The sequence below is a fragment of the Eucalyptus grandis genome, chromosome 5, assembly GCF_016545825.1.
Source record: "Eucalyptus grandis isolate ANBG69807.140 chromosome 5, ASM1654582v1, whole genome shotgun sequence".
Classification (NCBI taxonomy): Eukaryota; Viridiplantae; Streptophyta; class Magnoliopsida; order Myrtales; family Myrtaceae; genus Eucalyptus; species Eucalyptus grandis.
In genome coordinates this window covers 38143832-38165031 of record NC_052616.1, presented here as the reverse complement: position 1 = coordinate 38165031, position 21200 = coordinate 38143832, and the positions used below count along the sequence as shown (strand labels likewise).

The following is a 21200-nucleotide window of genomic DNA, read 5'->3' as shown; positions in this document are numbered from 1 at the left end:
TGGCTCAGCCACTATCCATGATCAATTTTAGCGTAATAGAGTGCTACTTTTCGTGTACGTAGGGGTGAGCACGGTTCCCGGGTAGAACCGGGAACCGGGGAACCGAACCGGAGGGTTAGGTTCGGTTCCCGGTTCCAAAGACACTGGTTCCGATTCCCGGTTCCCTTATTCTGGGAACCGGCGTTCCCGGTTCCGGTTCCGGTTCCCATAGGAATTGGAACCGGGCAGCCGGAACCGGAATCCGAACCGGTCATAATTCTAAAAAAAAAAAACCCTAGCTTCCCCGCATGTTTTCCCCCTGTGATTCTTTCCCCCTTCCTCTTTCTTTCTCTCTCTCTCTTTCTTTTCTCCACTTTTCACTCCTCACGTCACTTCCTCCCCCCCAACTTTTTCTTTTCTTCTCTCTCTCTCTTCTCTTTCCCCCTCTCTCGGCCGAGACCCCTCCTCTTCTTCTTCCTCTTTCGGCTTCTTCTTCTTCTTCTTCTTCTTCTTCTTCCTCTTCCTCTTGCTGGCTACTACTTCACCCACCACCACACTGCCGCCCCACGCCCTACTCACCACCATCTCTTGGCCACCGAACCACCACCACCCACTGCTCGTCCGACAAGCCGTCTCGCCGTTGAGGCCGATGAGCTGTAGCGCCGTCTGCGTTACCCCTCGCCGCCATGAGCTGCCGCCGCCGTCTCCAAGCCACCATCACCACCTCTTGTCGCCACTCGCTCGGCCGTCCAGGCCGTCGTTGCTTCGAACCACCACCGCCTCCACCAGAACCGAGCTCTTCCCCCCTTGGCCGTGGGTTGAGCCGCGACCGCCGCCATCTTCGCCGCGCCGTTCGTGCCGCCATTGGTGCCGTGAGACTCGTGTCTTCGTCGCCATCGCTGTCGCCGCGTGCTCATTGTCACCAAACCTCCCTCAAAGATCGATCTGGCCACGAACGATTCGATGGCGAAGTGCCGGTGGCCGGGCATCACGAACCTCGCTCGCGGCTCGATGAATCGGATGGCCTAGTCGAGGTTCCAGTTCGCCGCCTCCATCTCGCGAGCCATGGCTTTCGCAAAGTGCCTCATGGATCGTAAGGCGTAGTGGAGGACTTGGGCGAAGTGGGTCGGGCTCAACAACGCGAGCTTGAAGCCGTCGAACAAGGGCGAGACGCCGCTCACGTTGAGCTTCTTCTCCTACGACCAGTTCTCGAAGACGAGCTCGTCAAGCTTCCTTCTCAGCGCGGAGATCTCCGACTCCTTGCGCTCCGCCTCGGTCTCCATCTTCTTCACCGTGATCTCGTACGTCCTCATGAGGCTCTGCTGCTCTTGAATCTCTGCCAACATCAGCGTCACCTGTGGGGAGAGGTCGAGCTCCTTCTTGAGGAACTTGATTATGTTAATTTTGACACTGGAAGAGATGAATTTAATATCATGCATAAGGCTATTTCTCCAGATGAATTTAATATCATGCGTAAGGCTAATGTAGATACCCCTGACAATAATGAAAGGGGAAGAAAATGGGGAGAAATATCCGCTTCTCTCTTTTATATTAGTTCATTCTTTCGTTAATTTTTCAAGACTTTTAGATATGGCTGTTGGTAAATGCTGTCCTAACTCGCATGCTGACTTAAATTGACCCAACTCCATATTCTCTGTTATTTCATTTCTTTCTTTCTTTTTTCACTTCTTTTCAGCTATTGTTTTCGATGCTCCAACAACTGCCAACACCTTTAAAGTTTCTGCTGACATTGAATCACCAAATTATATATTAGACAATGAAGAACTATGAATTTAGTTGTCTATTTGAATGTAAAAGATTCACATTGCTGTGTATTGGCAGACCGAAAATGGAGGGCTAACTATTGAATTATTTTGGCTTTCGGATATTCGCGCTCACTATGAAAATGAAACCAAAAAAAAAAGAACCTGTTGGAACCTGGAACCGACCCCGAAACCTGTGATAGGGTAGGTTCCAGGTTCTTGGTTTTGACGGGTAGGTTCCAAGTTCCAAAAATTGAGGAACCTATACCCGAGGGTAGGTTTCAGGTTCCAGACGGAACCGAACTGGAACCGGGAACCGCTCACCCCTAGTGCTACATGCGTACGTGATTATATTTCTTTCCCTATAAATTGTCACCATAATTTAATAATAAAAATATTATAACTTTAATAAGATGGAGAAACAAGATACTTTGTTCTTTTAAGACTTTAAGGATTCTTTTCTAGAAATCAAATATTGGATGAACATTTTGCTATTATATTAATCATTAAAAGCAAACATTTAGTCAAAATATAGAAAAAGAAAAGGAGAAAAAGGGGGATAAGTTAAAGATAGTGGGTTCATCTATTATATTTAAAGTAATTAGTGTAGTGGAAATCTTAAAAATTATCACAAAAATGTAATTGAGTTTTAACACTTTTAAAAAGTGCAATTAAGTCATAAATTTTTTTAAAAGTGTAATCAAACATGAAAACTTGTCAAATTGATTTAATCAAGTCATAAAACTGATCAAGTTTGTGTAATCAAGTCTTGAAACCTGTTAGCATTTTCTATTTGTTAAGTTGAATGGAGTTAATGGAAGAATTTGATTACACTAACTTAACAAGGTTTAAGATTTCATTGCACTTTTTAAAATTTTAAGACTCGATTATATTTTCATCACAACTTTTAAAATTTGATTGCACATTTTAAAAGTTTAGGACTTATTTGCATTTTTCTTGATCAATGTTAGGATTTTTAATGCACCTATCCCATGTTTAAAAGGCTGTTGCTAAAGTCAGTTTAGATGTGACAATAGCATCACGGGAAGTCCAACTTGACCAGTCGCAAGAGTCCAAGTTCTATCTCCATGGCAAATTAAATATGTCCCTCTATCTCAAAAGTTCGTATCTCTCTAGAAATCATTGTCTAATATTACTCCGACAATTATCACGAATGTTGCGTTATTTTCTAATGTGGCGGCACAGAAATTTCCGCACGTACATAGACTATTCTTCGGCATCCATTATAGACCATCCTTTTTTTTTTATTTTTTTTTTCTGAAGTCATGTTTCAACAACAGTCAATAAACATATTTCAAATTCTTCGCACAAGTCTTCACATTTACAGTGATTGAAAGTGAAATGCATAATTGTCAGTTGCCACTAGGGACCGTTACTCTCGCTGGAGACTTCCGAGCATGAACAGGCTCGTTAACCAAAATCCACTTATAAATGTTGGCCACCTGATTAAAATAAATGAACCGCCCCTCTAGCTGAAACCAACTCTCCACTCTTGTTGGCAACTCATCTTATAATCAAGAATCAGAGGAAACATATCATCTCTCTCCGCGACTCATCCTCTTGATTGTCATAATGGAGACACAGGCGGACATACGAGGGAGATCGCTCCTCGTGCCTTGTGTTCAGGACATACTGAAGGCGAACCCGACCATGGTCCCGAAGAGATACATCTGCGACAATCAAGAGCATCCTGTGATCATGGACGCTTGTTCCGGCTTGCCTCAAGTTCCTGTGATCGACTTGGGGAGGTTGGTTTCGGAGGACAGTGCCAAGCCGGAGCTCGAGAAGCTGCACCAGGCCTGCAAGGACTGGGGTTTCTTTCAGGTACGAAACAACTTCTGCATTTCAAATACAAAGCATTCAAAGTGTCAGAGAAAAATGGGAGTTCACTGATTGGAAGACTGAAAACCATGACTCCATTTAGGCCCTCAACGTCTGTCACACGTCGATAATAAGGGATTCTGATGCATTCGCAAGGGATGCATCGTTACTGATGAACCCAAGATGCTGGCATGGATGGGCGACCCTCGCCATGCGTGACAGATAGATGTACAATTTTTAGCCATCAATTAGTTTAGTCTATAGGATTCACATGAAATTGACCTATCAAATCTAAGTTTCTGTTTTATAAGCCACTGTGCATCCTGATTTCATTGAATTAAGAAAGTGGGATTTTTCTGTGCCATCTTGCCCTGTTCATTAGAATAAATAAGTCATTGAAAATTTCCAATGGAAGAACTTCAGATGAACTTGGAGATGTGAATTCCTTGGTTGTCTCAACTCTAAAGAATACTAATTAGACAGATTTATCTATTGCAACTTTCTTGATTAATGTTGGAATTGAGGTCAGAGCCTTCTCTGTCTTGATCTTAATGGGATGCCTGTTCTGGATAGATCATGAACGATAATTCTGTGTTAATAATTGTTCAGCTGATAAATCATGACGTGAGCCCTAAGCTGATAGAAAAGTGAAGAAGGGGACTGAAGAACTGTTCAACATGCCAATGGAAGAGAAGAAGAAGTTTTGGCAGAGAGAGGGCGAATCGGACGGCTTTGGACAGGCCTTTGTGCTCTCGGAAGACCAAAAGCTTGACTGGGCTGACATCTTCTACATGGTCACTCTCCCTGCTTCTCTCAGGAAGCCTCACTTGTTCCCCAAACTCCCTCTTCCCTACAGGTTCTCTCTCTCTAAAACTTATACCATAAGGCGGAACACATAAAAAAACACCATATAACTTCCATGTGATACCATGTTAGGATGGCACCTGATATAATTGCTCCATGAATAACTTTCTTCATGTCGAGGTTTTAGTGCGTGGCATATTACAAAATATCTTCATATTGACTATTGTATGAAATTATCCACATGCTAGGGATGATCTGGACGCCTACTCAAAGGAAATGCAAACCCTAGCGATAAAGCTCCTTTACCTCATGGCGAAGGCCTTAGGAATGGAGGCAAAGGACCTTGAGGGCATGTTCGAAGACGGGTTGCAAGGGATTAGGATGAACTATTATCCACCGTGTCCGAAACCCGAGCTTGTGATAGGCCTCAACTCTCACTCCGATGCCGACGCAATTACCATCCTCCTCCAGGTCAATGAAATGGAGGGCCTCCAAATAAGGAAAGATGGGAAGTGGATTCCTGTGAAACCTCTCCCTGGTGCTTTCATCATCAATGTTGGAGACATTGTTGAGGTAATAGTATTACAGCATCAACTTACACATTTGACCATACTCATGATAATTCATTGTCTCATACTTAAGGCCTTCCCTTCATTTGGCTTATAGCAGATTATAACAAATGGGATATACCAGAGCATTGAGCATCGGGCAACTGTAAATGCAGTGAAGGAAAGGGTGTCCATCGCGACCTTTTTCAGTCCGAGAATGGATGCTGAGATCGGTCCTGCGCCAAGCCTCATCACCTCTGAGACCCCAGCACTATTCAGGAGGATAACGGTGGCAGAACATCTGAGGGGCTATCTAACGAGCAAGCTGCAGGGCAAAGCTTATCTTGATGCCATGAGGGTTCAGCACGAAGAAGCCTAGAAGAGCCGAATTGTATCTATTGAGCATAAATGTTAAACTTTAGACACGTTGAAAGGGCCTGACACCTGATTATATGAGATGGGTTATGGATCCTAGGGATGTCCCTTTTGAGGTAGACAATAATGAGTTCAAAACACTTTCTGTCATTCTCATCTGTTGCTCGTCTGAACTATCAGACCGTCTTATAAATCCATGGCATAGACTTTCTATTCCATCCTTCTCTTGATCAATTGATGAATGTGCATCCTTCTAATCACCTGACCAAGAGCAGATCGAAATTCATGAGACTATGGCTCACATCTTACCATAGCAGATCTATAGAAGTGTCTCTTGATTAAGTAACGTGCATCCATTGATTCAAAATAATTGTAGACCGATTGAGAAGGCCACATGAGACATAAAGATATATGCAATAGCATTGTCTAAGTATGCGTACATTGACTTGTTTTACATGAATAATACATATAACGGCAGATGAGCTCATTGTTTGGCTTGATTTCATAAAATTTTATAAAAGGGGAAAGAGTCATGCCCTTGTATACAAGATTCTAGAGGCCTTAGACTCGCAGTTACACAGGCCAAGAAATAGAAAAATCAATGGCGTTGTGGAGTGAGAAAAGCTTGAAAATAGCTCATTGCTGACCAACATAGCATCTATTCCTGACTAACAACAAGAGGTAAAAAAAGTCAAAATTTATCCTAGACCATTCACTCGTTACGTCTCTTTTATAAGGATTTGTGAATCGGATGCATTGCTTTCATCAAATGTTGGAAAACTTACTTGGAGTCCATAAATATAGCTCACACAAAAGCTTCATTAAATGTTACAATAATACCATGCTAAATTACAAATTGGTACACTACGAAAAATGAAAGATAAAATCCCAAACTGATACACTCATCAACTATTATATATCTTTTAACTAAATAATTTAATGATAAAATTTAACAAAAATGAATGAACAATAAATTTATCATAGGAGTATTAATTGGGGTTTTTCATGGTATTAGCCGTATAGAAAAAGGATTAGTTTAATTAACAAAACCTAGATTTCCCTTAAATAAAAATAGGTTTCAAAATGATTGGAAGACGATATTATTGTTGTGTAAAATTGATTCACAAATGAAAAGAAAGATTCACGTAAGATTTAAGATATAGCTATCTCACTAATGACTGGACACATCATTTCCTAAATCAAATTCATAAAATTAGATATTAAAGTATGCATGACGATATGTTTTATGAGATAATGTTATTAGTCCTTGAAATTATCTTATTGTTCAATATCCTCGCTCAACTATTTTTTCGATGTCATCCCTGCATTTTTTAAATTTTTATTAATGTGGTCCTTTTCTTAAATATATAACGAAATTTGTTGTAGCTATTAAAGTTCTGACTTTTTTTTCCGTTCAATTTTGTCCTTGAACATTTCTTGTTTGTTCAAATTTGGTCCTTAAACTATTACTTGTTCATTCTTACTCTCTAACATTCTCCACTTTATTTAAAGATAAAACTCAATGAGCCTTATCCGGGACTAGTAATTTTACAGAACCCATAACAAGACATACACACTGTGTTAATTTTGGGGAGAATTACCAAAAAAGTGCTAAACTTATTGCAATTGTGCCAATTCAGTCCTAAACTTTTTTTTTTGGCCAATTTAGTCATAAACCTTTTCCAATTATGCCAATTTAGTCCATCCAGCCAAAATTGGCTGGCCAACGCGACGTGGACGCCGGCCGTCCGACGAACGTTGACGTGGTATTTTTAAATAAATATATTTTTGAAATTTTAAAAAATATTTTTATTTTTTAATTCTTTTTTTCCCATCTTCTCTTCCCTAGCCAGCCGGTGTTGGCCGGAGGCGGGCCTCGCCGGCCACCGGTGAGGGTGAGGCCCCGCCAGATTTGGCGATGTTGCCTTGCGCCGGCCATTGGCGAGGGCAAGGCCTCACCAGATCCGGCAAGCTCGGCCCTCGCCGGATTTGGCAAGGCCTCACCCCTGCCAGTGGCCACGCTCAAAGAGGGACTTGCTGAGCCCCGCGGTGGCCATGCCGTACCCGGCCTTCGTGAGGTCCCCGTAGCCACACACACCGTCAACGGTGTTCCGAGGGTCGGCTGTGGCATAGTAGGTGGCCTAAGCAGATCGCCACTCGGAGAGGGAAGAGGATGGGAGGGCGACGACGACGCCATGGGTGTGTGGGACGCGGCTAGGGATGCAAGAGCGAGGAAGAAAGCTAGGGTTTGGAGGATCCGAGTCGACGGTGACATCGCCGGAGGGAGACGGGGACAGAGACAACTACGGGGAAGCTTTGATTCGATTCTAGATTGATGTTTCTTTTTCTAGTTTGTCGGCTCCATGGATGGACTTGCGTGTGTGCTCAGTGCTCAAGCTCGGAGCTCACTGCAATGAGTGCTCGGCCCTCTTCGCCTCTCTGCAGCTGCTCCACCGCCTCCTCCTCCTTATCCTCTCCCTCCCCGCCTCCGCCGCAACCCTCGATGAGGGCCGAGCTCGCCGGATCTGGCAAGGCTTGGCCGCTTAGCCTTGGCGATGGCCGACTCGCTGGATCTGGCGGGGCCTCGCCCTCGCCAGCCCTCGCCTCCGGCCGGTGGGGTGAGCCTCACCGACCCTCGCCTCGCCGCGCCATCCAGCCAGAGGAAGAAGAAGGTGAAAAAAAGAAAAAAAAAAAAAGAATTTAAAATTTTAAAATTTTAAAAAATATTAAAAAATCAAATAAAAAATATTTAAAAAATTACCTCGCCGGCGGGTTTTCCCACGCCGGCGTCCATGTCAGCGCCGACCGGCCACTTTTGGCCGGATAGACCAATCGGCATAATTATAAAAGATTTAGGACTAAATTAGCTAAAAAAAAAGTTTAGGACTAAACTGGCACAATTGCAATAGATTTAGGACTTTTTGGTAATTCTCCCGTTAATTTTGCATCCCTTTGCTTTCATCATGTTAGATTTCCAATCGAACCATGATTTAATATCTTGCAGTGATTCACAAAAATGCAGCCTTTCTTCCCAAACTGTCCCTACCCCTTTCTAAATTCTGTAATTCTTCAAAAAAAGTATATAAAAAAAAAAATTCCATTAGAAGATCATTACCCCAGCCATCCTAACCTCCCTTCCGCCATTTTCGACCGTTAACAACTGCATCCATCTAACGCCACTGCCGCCCAACCGCCATGATCCACGTCCCTCCTCCACACACAAGCTGAGGGCTATCTCTGACGCCCCATAGTGAGGTCACTGTTGGAGATACACAAGGATCAATAGCGGATTGTGATTGATCAATCCAAGATTGGATTTGATTCCATATATCTTCTTTATTATTTCTGTAGTTAACCATTCATTGTGTGACAAATAGGAGCCTGTATAATATAAAGAAAGATGGCAAGTATATACAAATATACATCTTTCTCTCAATTTCTGCCTATTCTGCAATTTCTGTCAGTCACCAAGGTCGCCACAATAGTTATCTCAATCTGAGGTCGCCATCCGCCATCGCCACGGACATCCTCGGATTGTCCATGGCTTCCAAAACCTAGATTTAAGGACGTGCGAGGCTGATGACCTTGGATCGAGGTTGCCAACGTCTTACAATTGCATGTGCTTGCGTTGGCAGTGACGAAGGGGTGGAGGAGGGAGTTAGATTTTGTTGAGGCAGGGGCTTTCGGGGTTTTGCATTTGGGGGCTCTGGGTTTGTTGCAATTCGAGAGTCGTGGTTTTCAAGGTGTTTTCTTAAGGGAGGGCGATTTGGTACTTTTCATCACGGGATCTTGTCTTAAGATGGAGAATGATATTCTGAAGATAGAGAAGATAAGTGGTAATGCAATGAACGATGAGGTGAGTACTTCGTATCTTCCTAATTAATAATCAAATATTTCTACATCAATTTTGGAATAAAAAACAGGCCTGGAATTGGATTTGTAGAAATATGACTTTCTTGGGAAGAATCTATTGGGTTTGTTAAGTGCAAAAACCAAAAAATAAATATGAATAGGTTAGCTCATAAAAAATAATATGTCCACGGTCTATGGTGAGCCATAAATCTCTTTAGGCAGCATGCCATCATTTCACATTCATCTCTATCTTATTTTTTATGGACTGTCTTTTATAGATAAACTTTCGATAATAAAACAAAAAAAAAAAGGAGGAGCATGCCATAATTTCACTCAAGCATTTATTAATTTGCTAGATAGCCTATAATGTATGCCGATGGAGAGTTACCGGACTAGGGACAACCTATAACCCAGAACAATGTTTTTGAAGGGCCAAGTTTACTTTAACATGTGAATTATACATCATACCAATTACTGTTCTTCGAGCATATTCTCAACTTATCCTCTGTTCTAACCAAAAATTAAACTTATCAACTTGGTATACACCTTATATACAAAAATGTCTTTGATTTTCTTAGCCTTTATGATTTTATCGAAACTATTATCACAAACTAACTATTATCAGATGCATATCACTTATCTATCTATTCAAAATACAATAGACACCCGTAATTCTTGGCTCCACTTATCCACTAATTTGCGCCACTTATTACCGCACATAATTTCAGATAAGGAAATATTTTCATCATCCTCTTACTTCAAGATGTCTTTTGTATAATTCCAATTTTAGTTCGCTAAGTGAAAGATTTTCATGCTCTTCACATTACTCAATTTGATTGTTCGCATTCATGTAAATATTCTTTCTATAACTGGACATCGATTAAAAAAAAATTATTGCACCAAAAGAGAATGAAAGCGACTAGTTTTGTGCTCGAGCACATGCCCTAGGAGATGTTTTTTTTTTTTTTTTTTCATAAATAATTCTGGGGCGTAGATGTGGAGATATGACAATATTACAGCACATGAAATATTCTATAAGTTCCATGACTCAGTTAAGCTCAGACCTTTAGTTTATGCAAGTGTCTTGATTCAGAGCAATTTATACATAGTTGGTAAAATTCGCATTGATGACTTTCAATTCTTGAGCTAGAAGTCCCCAAACTCCAATTGTTGCTTCAATGCTGTGGTGCTAAGTGGAGGAGATGTTCGACCGATACTTAGAATTTAAAAGTCGAACATGGCAGGTCAAGCTTTCTTTAAAATTAATAGAATACATACCCAATGTAATCAATCAAATCTGTAATTATATATATATTTTTCAATAATTGTAAGGAGAAGGAACATCTTCTGAAGGATCATCACACTCGTTGGACACTTCCAATGACAAACACTCATTAACAAAAATCCACGTATAATTATCAGCCTCCTAACTAGAAAGACAGACATCCGTCTAGCTGAAACCCAACTGTTCACCTATTTTCTCTCTCGTTTGCATACTCAACTCATCATTCAGAACAACCATATCATCAGTCTCTTTGATTTCTCATCCTCTGGGTTATTATCAATGGAGACACGGGCGAAGATAATAGGTAGGTCGCTTCCTCGTGCCATGTGTTCGGGACATACTGGAGGAGAACCCGACCACAGTAACAAAGAGATGCGTCCACAATGATCACGAGCCTCCCATGATCATAAACGCTTGTTCCAGCTTGCTCAAGTCACGTGATCAACTTGGGGAGGTTGGTTTCGGAGGACTGGGTGAAGCCGGAGCTCGAGAAGCTGCACCATGCATGAAAAGGCTGGGGCTCCTTTCAGGTACAAACAACTTCTGCATTTCCATACAAAGTGTTAAAGAACGTGTTCTGATAAAAATGGGAATCCATCGATTGAAAGAGATTATGTGACATCCTAGAATTTCAGTCATATTTTAAATTTAATAAATCGGGCCTTTCAATTATGCGTCTATAGTGCTATTCTTAGAGTAGATCACTCCTGAGATAACTAGACTATTTGGAGAAGTCATTAAGGAATTTTAACGCATTAGACTTAAGAATTCGATCAGGAATCGACTACTCGACTGTGCTCATCTGCAGAGATCATTTCGGCATAGTAAAGATCGATTAGAAATCAGAGATAGTTCGGTTCAACTGAGATGTGTGGTTAAATGTGAGTGATTCCACCAAATTGAGAAATTCTCGTTGATCGGCATTAGACTGATTTTTCTATCATTTTGGTACCCTGTATTTGTATTTGAAACCTCGAGATTTCACTACCAGAGAGTCGCCAATGTGTTCAAGAGGTTCATTGTGGCTCAAAGAAAATTGACCACGGGTTATTTGCGCTGAAAAATTCTAAAAGCTACTCGGTAGCCTAGATCACGCTAAAATCATGCCAGATTGGAATTAAGTGCGAAATTGAATCCGATTTCAAAAAATTGAAAGCTAATATGCCACAAATCATTTTAGGAACATCGACTCATCTTTCGAAGATTTTTATGCAAACCGAGATTTTGGCGAAAAAGTCGACATAGGGTCATTTTCGACCAGGAAATTTAGAGGATAATTTTTTATCGCAAAATTGGGATGCAAGTGGGTTTTATTAGCGTGGAAAAATGCCAATTTGATCAAGGGTGCGATGGTTAAATTTATAAAGGCCGAATTGAGTTGAATCAAGTGAGGATTGAATCCAATTTGGGGAAAATTGAATCAAAATTCGTAGCTCCCCCTTGGACCCAACTTGTTGACCATTTCCAAAGCTTCTAGAGGAAGATTTGGAGCTGGAAAATGCAGAGGCAACCAATTGAGCTTTGGTGGGGGCCTTCCAAGGAGAAAAGGGATAGAGAAGAGACCAAGTGGCCCCCTCCAAGAGGTAGCTAGTCCCCCCCCTCCTTCTTCCTTCCCTCACCCATTGACCATCCCCATTCCTGCTCCTTGAAGCCTCTGAAAAACCCAAGATACCGAGTAGCCAAGCTCCCCTCATTGTCAAAGCCCGCCGGAGCCCAAACAACCTACCGTCGCGCCGCTCGCTTGCTTGCTCGCCCAACTTTGGCCTTCGTTCCTGCTTGTTCACTCGTCTAGCTTCACTAGCTATCGTCCGTCGTCACTAGAGTCACCTGGTCACTTGTCGAGCTACTGGAAGCCCACAGCAGCCCCATCCGCCTCACCCCTGCCCGTTTCCAGCTTAGCCGACCACTAGAGCAGCTCCTTCAACCCCTGACCAGAACCAAACAGAGTGGGTTTCCAGCCCACTGTTTGGCTCGTTTTAGTGTCTTTCTGGGCCTCACTTGGTGGTGCTACTTTGAAGTTTGTGGCCCGTCTCCGCTTCGCCTTCGTTTTGATCTGAGCATATCATTAATCAAGTGAGTTTAACTCACTAATCCATGCTTAGTAAGTTAATGACACTTAAGGGTTGATTAGTTTAAGTTAAGTATGGTTTAGGTGATAGTTAGAATAGATTAGCAATTTAATCAATCAATATTGCATGTTAGGTGGTTAGAGTAGTGTAATTAGAGCCTAGATAAGCTCTAGTATTTATCTAGAGTGGTTCGAAAAATTTTCGAGCCCGTCTCGGCTTTTAATTAGTCTTTTCCGGCCTAAGTGTGCATTATTGGTATTTATTAATTATTTTTCGTAATTATTTAATTAGTTAATTATTTTTCGAAAATTAGACCGAGATAGCCGGTGACCAAAATTTTGTGCTGATTGTAATGGTGTGGTTGGTTTATTTATCTAGCTGTTAATTCGTGCAAATTGAGTGTTGATTGTGACTTTGGGTAATTAACCCAAAATTTGATGATTTCGGTAATTAATTAGAAAATTACCGAGCATTAGTTTATAATGCCAAAAATGTTCTTAAAGACTATATAATTAGTGGGATTTTATAAAATGAAGATATTATACTTTTAGCTAAGGCCGAATGTGTACCCACACACGGTTATTTTTATCAGGTATATTTAACACGAAGAAAATAGGCCAAGACATTATTTTAATTGAGGAAATTGAGTGTGACGTGCAATGTCTTTGGTCGTGGGTGAATAATCGTGTGATGGTTTATAGTCATAGTAAGATGACCATTGAAAGATGAGGTAACGTATGTTGTGTGAGACGATATGGGATGGGTCAAGTAAAACCGCTGAACTTCTAGTAGGCTGTGCCCATTGGGCTGTGATTAACCGTCGAAGTATGGCTGTACCCATTGAGCCGTGATTTACCGTCGAAGTATGGTTGTGCCTATCGGGCCGTGATTACCACCTAACATAGGCTGTGTCCATCAGGCCATGATAGACCGCCAAACTTGGAATCGGCTGTGTCCATTGGGCCGTGATTAACCTAGTTACACTAGGAGACTGTCGAACATGGAATAGGTTATGCCCGTGAGTGGTGGTGATTAATAATTGGGATGAGTATTTGATTGTGATTTATAGTGAGACGTTCCAATCGTTGAATGATGTTATTGCATGTATGAGATATGAATTACAAATGTGCAAGAAGCAACTGAGATAAAGGTAAGTCCTTTGACTCGTGCTTAGACTTAGGTAGCCCTTGGGTCGTATTTTCTTCCTAGTTAGGGCTTAGAGGGTTGAACTTGCTTAGATGTTGTCTCACCCGGTTATGGAATAACAATTTCAGGTTTCTAGATGGCGATCGTGGAGGACCTGAAGCCCTAGAGTCCGAGAAGGTGGAGACCAAAGAATCAACGAACAGGTCTGCCTAGTGGGTCATAGGACAGTTCCCTTTTTGTTGAGCCAATATTTTTGTAAACAGCTTGGTATTGTATATAAACCTGTGTGTTTATAAAAGGCTTGTTTTTGTTTTGAATTGTGGTCCTACTTTTCTATCCCATCTTGTTGTTGTTTAGGGATTATTTATTTGCTTCCGCATGCGCATTAAAATGAATGGATCGGTGATGCGTTCTGAGATGTTACTATTTCATCGACTGCTGAGAGATGAGTACATGCTTGGAGGATTGGAACATGACAGATTGAAATCCAAATAATGCCCCAAGTACTTTGACTACATGTAGGCTTTCAACATCGTGACTTGATGAAGAGTAACTCAGAGGCATTTGCAAGCGATGCATTGTTAGTGATGAAGCCAAGAGGCAAGCAAAGGCAGGCGACTCTCTCCATTAAGGACAGATGTAAAATTCTTAGCCAACATTGAGTGCAGTCTATGAGATTTCAAATGAAATTTATTTATTTTGCTCCCCGGGCTCACTTATGCCTCCTATAAAATCTCAGTTTTTGCATCAGTCACCATGCATCCCGATTTCATTGGGCCAAGAAAGTGGGATATTTCTATGCCATATTGCCCTGCTTCACTAGAATACTAAAAATGAGTCATTGAAAATTTCCAACGAAAGAACAAAGGTGGGAACCTACATTAATTTGGAGATATGAGTTCCTCGATTGTCTTTGTTCTAAAGAATGCTAATAAGACAAACTTATCTATTGAAACTTTCTAATTTATGTTGAAATTGAGATCTTATGATTCCTCATCACTCAGGAGATGAGAGCTTTCTCTGTCGTAGTCTCTACGAATGCCTGTTTCTGGGTGAATTCATGAATCACGGTGCTTGTTAACAATTGTTCAGCTGATAAATCATGAAGTGAGCTGTAAGTTGATGGAGAAAGTGAAGGGGGCTGAAGAGCTGTTTAGCTTGCCAATGGAAGAGAAGAAGAAATTTTCGTAGAGATGGTAAATCGGTTGGCTTTGGACAGGCTTTTGTCCTCTCGGAAAACCAAAAGCTTGATTAGGTTGACACCTTCTACATGCTCACTCTACTTGCTTCTCTCAAGAAGCCTCACTTGTTTCCCAAACTGCCTCTTCCCTTCCCTTTCTCTCTCTATCGTGTGCGCGCCAGGGGTAAAACACGCATAAAAGACGCTATAAAAAATTCATGTGACACTTGTAACATGGGGGCGAATGTACATAAAAAAAGAGATCACTTGATTAGGTGAGTATTACCACCTAAGTATGACACTTAATATAATTACTACATGAACAACTTTATTGTCGTCAAGGGTTCAATGTGTGGTGTTTTTCAAAATATTCCCTTATTGCCTAAAGAACGAAATTGTCTACATGGTAGAGATGATCTAGATACCTACTCGAAGGAAATGCAAACCCCAGCAATAAAGCTCCTGTACCTCATGTCAAAGGCCTTAGGAATGGAGGCGAAGGACCTTGAGGGGATGTTTGAAGAAGGAAACGAAATTCCAGCTGATGTTGTTGACGCTAATGCAGAAGAAGCTTGAAAATGCTTCTTACAATGTAAAAGCTAAACATCTTGTATATTACACTTTGTCCCCATCTGAATTTTGTCACAAAGCCGATTAGAGAACCCGCAGCAAATAGTAAGAGAGAAGGAATAGAGAAGAGGAGAAGAAAGAGAATGTAAAAGAAAGAAACAAAGAGGGGGCTGTAGATTTTTGTAGTAACAGAAACCCTACACCCATTGTGTTTATATTAAATATAAATTGTATATGATCATAATATCCTTATGTAAGTAAAAAATAAATAAAACTCTGAAAATAAAAGAATGACTCAATTAAAGTAACTTAACACTCCCCCTCAAGTTGGAGCATATAGGTCACCCATGCTCAGCTTGGAACAACAAGCAAGAAAAGCAAGACGGAATAATGTTTTGGTAAACATATCATCAAACTGATCTCTAAAGGCAACATAAGGAGTAGCAACCAGCTTCTGCTTCACAACATCACGAACAAAGTGACAGTCAACTTCTATATGCTTAGTTCGCTCTTAAAAAATAGGATTCCCAGCAATATAAATAACTGTTTGATTATCACACATCATATCAATATGTTGATCAATAGAAAATCCAAGCTCCTACAGAAGAGATTTCAACCACAACAATTCGGCCACAATGTGTGCCATAGCACGATATTCAGCCTTTGCACTAGACCTGGCAATGGTAGTCTGTTTCTTGCTTCTCCAAGTAACCAAATTACCACCAAAAAAATGTGCATTAGCCAATTGTAGACTGTCGATCATATGTTGACCTAGCCCCAATCAGCATCAGAATAGCCAACAAGAGTGGAAGAACCATTAGATTTATAAATTAGTCCCTTACCTTGAGAGCTTTTAAGATATTGAAGAATGCGACATACAGTATCCCAATGAGCCTTCTTAGGTGACTCCATGAACTAACTCACCACACCAATAGCAAAAGAAATATCGGGACATGTAACAATAAGATAAATTAGTTTCTCAACTAGAAGTCGATATTGATTCTTGTTTTCAATTTCATTTCCATCATCAACTCCAAACTTTTGATTTGAATCCATAGGAGTATCAACTGGCTTAGAAGCTAGTGTACTTGTCTCAAACAAAAGATCAAGAACATACTTTCACTAAGACAAAGTAATACCTTTTTTACTTCGTAAAACTTCAATACCTAGAAAATACCTCAGAGTTCCCAAGTCTTTAATTTGAAATTGTTGCTGAAGAAAGGACTTAATGTCACGCCCTGATCCTCGGGCATGCACCCATCCTTCACCTTGGTCAATTTAATAACAACGTCTCAGGACGAATCGGCGACCCTTTCTTTTTAATATGCACATGAAGAAGCATATAATAAGAATCCCCAGACAATAAAGCAATGGGATAGACAAGTAAGAGTAAAAACTTGAACCTAAAAACCAACACCCTTATGTACATATATAACAACTCAGTCATATATATACATATACAAGCCATACTAAAAGGTCAATTTTTACTCAAACAGGTTCCACAGCAAAAGTCATCAGACAAGAGTAGAGTCTCAATCCTCATTAGAATCCTACTTTGGATCATCCTCGGGGTCCTCCTCCAAGTACTCCTCTTCGGGTTCTTTCTCCTCAGGTTCCTCATCAAGGTCCTAAAATGTTGTTCCAGAACCGGGATGAGACTATGTCTCAGCAAGTTCTACCCCCTAAGACCCAATTAGTAAACCAATACGCTGTCTGGGCTACCTATGCACTCACGGGTCAGAGGACTTACCCTGGCCTTAGATTCCACCTGCAAATTAGCACAGTTCAATAGACACCCAAGCAATCACATCACAAATCTATCTTGATCAATCGACTTAATCGATTACATGTCAATCGAACCATCTCATGGTCATTTCCATTCAATCAATCAATTCACAACATCAAATCAAAGCAATGATCAATCAACTTAGTTAATTACATGTCAGCCGGAACATCTCTTGGTTATGCCCAACCATACGATACAATTTCCAATATAATACACCTAGTTACTGAGTCACGTGGCGCCGTTTTTGCCAAGACAACATACCTGTACATTTTCTAAGGTGCCATAAACGATGTGCTTAACTTATGCCTTCCAATTAGTTTCGGCCACACAAGCACAATACATGTCACGCCCCAATCCTTGGGCATGCACACATCCTTCTATTTGGTCGATTTTATAATGTGATATCCCAGGACTAAGTATCGTCGACCCTTTCGTTTATTAAGCACATGTAGAAGCAGTTATAAATCCCCCGACAATAACACAATGGGATAGAAAAGTAAGGCCATATTTTTCATATTGAAATCCATAACCAAATCTTTTTACATGCCATAACTCAAAGTCTATTCATAAGACTATTCATAACATTGTAGTCACACTCTATATACACAACACAAGGTTCACAAAAGAGGATGGGATCTCAGTTCTCATCTAGGTCATATTCAAGATCATCCTGATCCTCTTCTGACTCTTCTTCACTAAGCTCACATCTTTCAAGCTCTTCATCCTTTACCGGCTCATCATCCTCTTCTGGTTCCTTCTCCATAGGCTCATCTACAGGCCTGAAATGTTGTCCCACAACTGGGATGAGACTACGTCTCAGCAAGTTCTACCCCACTAAGACTCGATTAGGAAACCAATATGCTATCTAGGTTGCCTATGCACGCATAGGTAAGTCCTCAGATTCCACATGCATATTAGTACAGTTCAATAGGCACCCAAGCAATCACATCACAGATCGACATCTCGATCAATCGACCTAGTCGATTACTTGTTAATCGGACCATCCCAAGGTCATTTCCATTTAATCAATCAATTCACGACATCAGATTAAAGTAATGATCAATCCACTTAGTCAGTTACATATCAAACGGACCATTCTTGGTCATTTCAGTCAATACTGTCCATTCTCTAAAATAACCCATCGGGTTATCAAGCCAATAATTTATACGATTCAATCTCTCGAGATGACACACTAAGTCACTGAGTCATTATAACATACTATTCATTCTCCAAGATAACCTACATATAGAGTCACCGAGTATATTCATCATAATGTACATTCTCCAAGATGACATGTTGAGTCACCGAGCCGTTATGGCATGTCGTCCATTCTCCAAGATGATCTATAAAATCACTGAGCCGACATTTAATACTGTCCATTCTCCAAGATGACCTATAGGGTCATTGAGCCGGTATACAAGCAATTCTTTCTAAAAATGACATGAGAGTCATCGAGCTGTAATAATACAACGTCAATTCTCCAGATGACATACGAATCATCGAGCCATGATAGTATTTTTTTGTTCCGAAGACAATCAATTTCACCCTTTTCATCATATTTGATAAAAGTACACGTGTGTGGGCACACGATCGGCCTTAGCCAAAATACAATAATTTCTTTTTTATGCACCAACTCCTTTTAGCAGTACAAAAATAGATTTTTGACGTTGTAGACTGACGCCCAGTAATTTTCCACTCAATTACCAAAGTTATTCAATTTATGAAATAAATACCCACAATTACTATTTGCACTCAATTTACACAATCATGTACTCAATTAAATAAACAGAGATTTGCACTGCAATCAGCACGAAATTCCGGTTGTCGGCTATCCAAGCCTAATTTCCAGAAAATAAATAAATTATTAAATTAATTTCGAAAATTAATAAATAAATACGATAAATCCAATTTAGGCCTGTAATGCCTAATTGAAGCCCGATAAGGGTTGGGAAAATCCCAAGATGTATTCAATTAATAGTATAGGCAGTTCTCTAGCTAAGTACACTAACCACCTAACTAATATGCATGCAATTAACTAATAATTACTAATCCATGCTAATCTAACCACCTAATTACACTTAATTAAATCTAATCAACAATTAAGCATCATTAGTCTACTACACAACGATTAGTGTAGCACCCCGAACCCTTCGAAGGTCGCCACAAGCACCGATTTACATCTTATTACCCTTTTGTTCTACACTTAGAAGAAGCGTCGTTATTCACAGGCATTTTTTTTTTAAAAGCAGTTCGAGCGTGACTCACTAGCGGAAGCAAAATAAAGCATCACCATCTCTCCCCCTACCAACCATGATACCAATACACACCACTAATCACCATAATTTTTATAGACAAGCCACGACACTTTATTTACATATATCTTCAAGATGGGACTTCTTTTGGGTCGGTACATCAAAAAGGAAAAGCTAGGACTCAGCCATGTACAACCTAAAACCTCAAAAAGAACCCTCAACCCTCTACATCACATGTGCACAACCCCCATCATAAGTGTCGGCTAACTATCCAAAAAGAAACAGCCCATACTCGTTACGCACAGGCCTCACACCTAGTCCGGTGCATCAAGCGGCGGCGGCGGCAGCATCCCTCTCATCACCCCATCGCGGCGAATGTGGATGGAGACAAACTCCTGGACAATCGGGCCCCCAGCCAGGCCTATGTCGTACAAGACAAAACAGCGCACACGTATGTATGTCGAGTCCGAGCACGTAAGGACAGCCGTACTCCTCACACTCTACCTCGACGTCGGACGGTAACCTGTAAAATGCACCCCGCGCGACGGCAGGAAGCGGCATACTGCTAATATGAAATGTTGGTCCCCAAAGGGGTGAGTACAACCAGTCAGCAGATAAGAAATCCACCAACCACTCAATGCATCATACAAGTCATATATGCATTGCAGGCATTACTTACCTTGAAGCCATGCGCATACTATCATGCATCATCATCACAAATTATAACACATACATGTGTATCATCATCATGTCATACATGTCATCATCATTATGACATCACCACATCACACATGTCATCATCATCATGTCGTCATCATCGTCGTCATGCATATCATCATGCATATCATATATCATCATCATCGTCGTCGTCATGCATATCATCATGCATATCATCATGCCATATCATATATCATCATCATCATCGTCGTCGTCGTCATGCATATCATCATGTATATCATCATGCCATATCTTATATCATCATCATCATCTTCGTTATGCATATCATCATGCATATCATCATGCCATAGTTTAATTTCCACTTTTAACCTCCCATTTGATCACCACATCACCCATTTCTCAAATCATCAATTTTATCATCCCCTCAGGCAAAGACCTCCGAGGCTTCCGACATTCAGCCATTCCAGGCCACCGGGCATCCGGCCTCCCACATTCCGGGCATCTCGCATCTCAATTGGCATCACGAGGCATTCCCCTCGGGCAGAAACCTCCGACAGAGCTTCCGACATTTACACTCCTTGGTCGGGCATCCCGCACCCCAATCCTGGCATAACGAGGTATTCCCTTTGGGCAGAAACCTCCGACATGGCTTCCGACACCCCCACATTCCGGGAATCCTGAATCTCCTAGGGCCATCCGACAATGCATCTCTATACATTTCGGGCATCATCCTCCACCACAACCACCTGCTCATTTACCATTATCCATGTTTATCAATTTCAGTCTTAATTTAGCATGGCATATGGCATGACATCCAACAAGTCATACTTGGCATGAAATTCACACATGCATCTCAATTCAATGTCATGCATACATCAAGACCTCACCATACATGAACATGGTATAATTATTTATGAAATAAAATTAAAGGAATTTATGGCCAATAAAATAATCCATTTTTTTCATGCCCTTTTTCATTTATTTAAATTCCAGCTTTTTTGTTATTTTCAAAAATATTAAATTGAATATCTATAAATTCCCAAAAATTTTAAAAATTAAGGCAAGTCATAA

General features: G+C 40.9%; 1 protein-coding gene across 1 annotated transcript; it reads left to right on the top strand.

Annotated features, from left to right (window-relative positions):
- Window positions 1-3240: 3240 nt before the first annotated feature.
- On the top strand, window positions 3241-5527 carry LOC104445098 (protein SRG1). Its single transcript, XM_010058910.3, is given in 5 exon segments — window positions 3241-3587; window positions 4194-4230; window positions 4233-4440; window positions 4637-4961; window positions 5058-5527. Coding segments are annotated over 5 exon segments (1080 nt in total). The 5' UTR covers window positions 3241-3335; the 3' UTR covers window positions 5316-5527.
- The last annotated feature ends 15673 nt before the right edge of the window (window positions 5528-21200 follow it).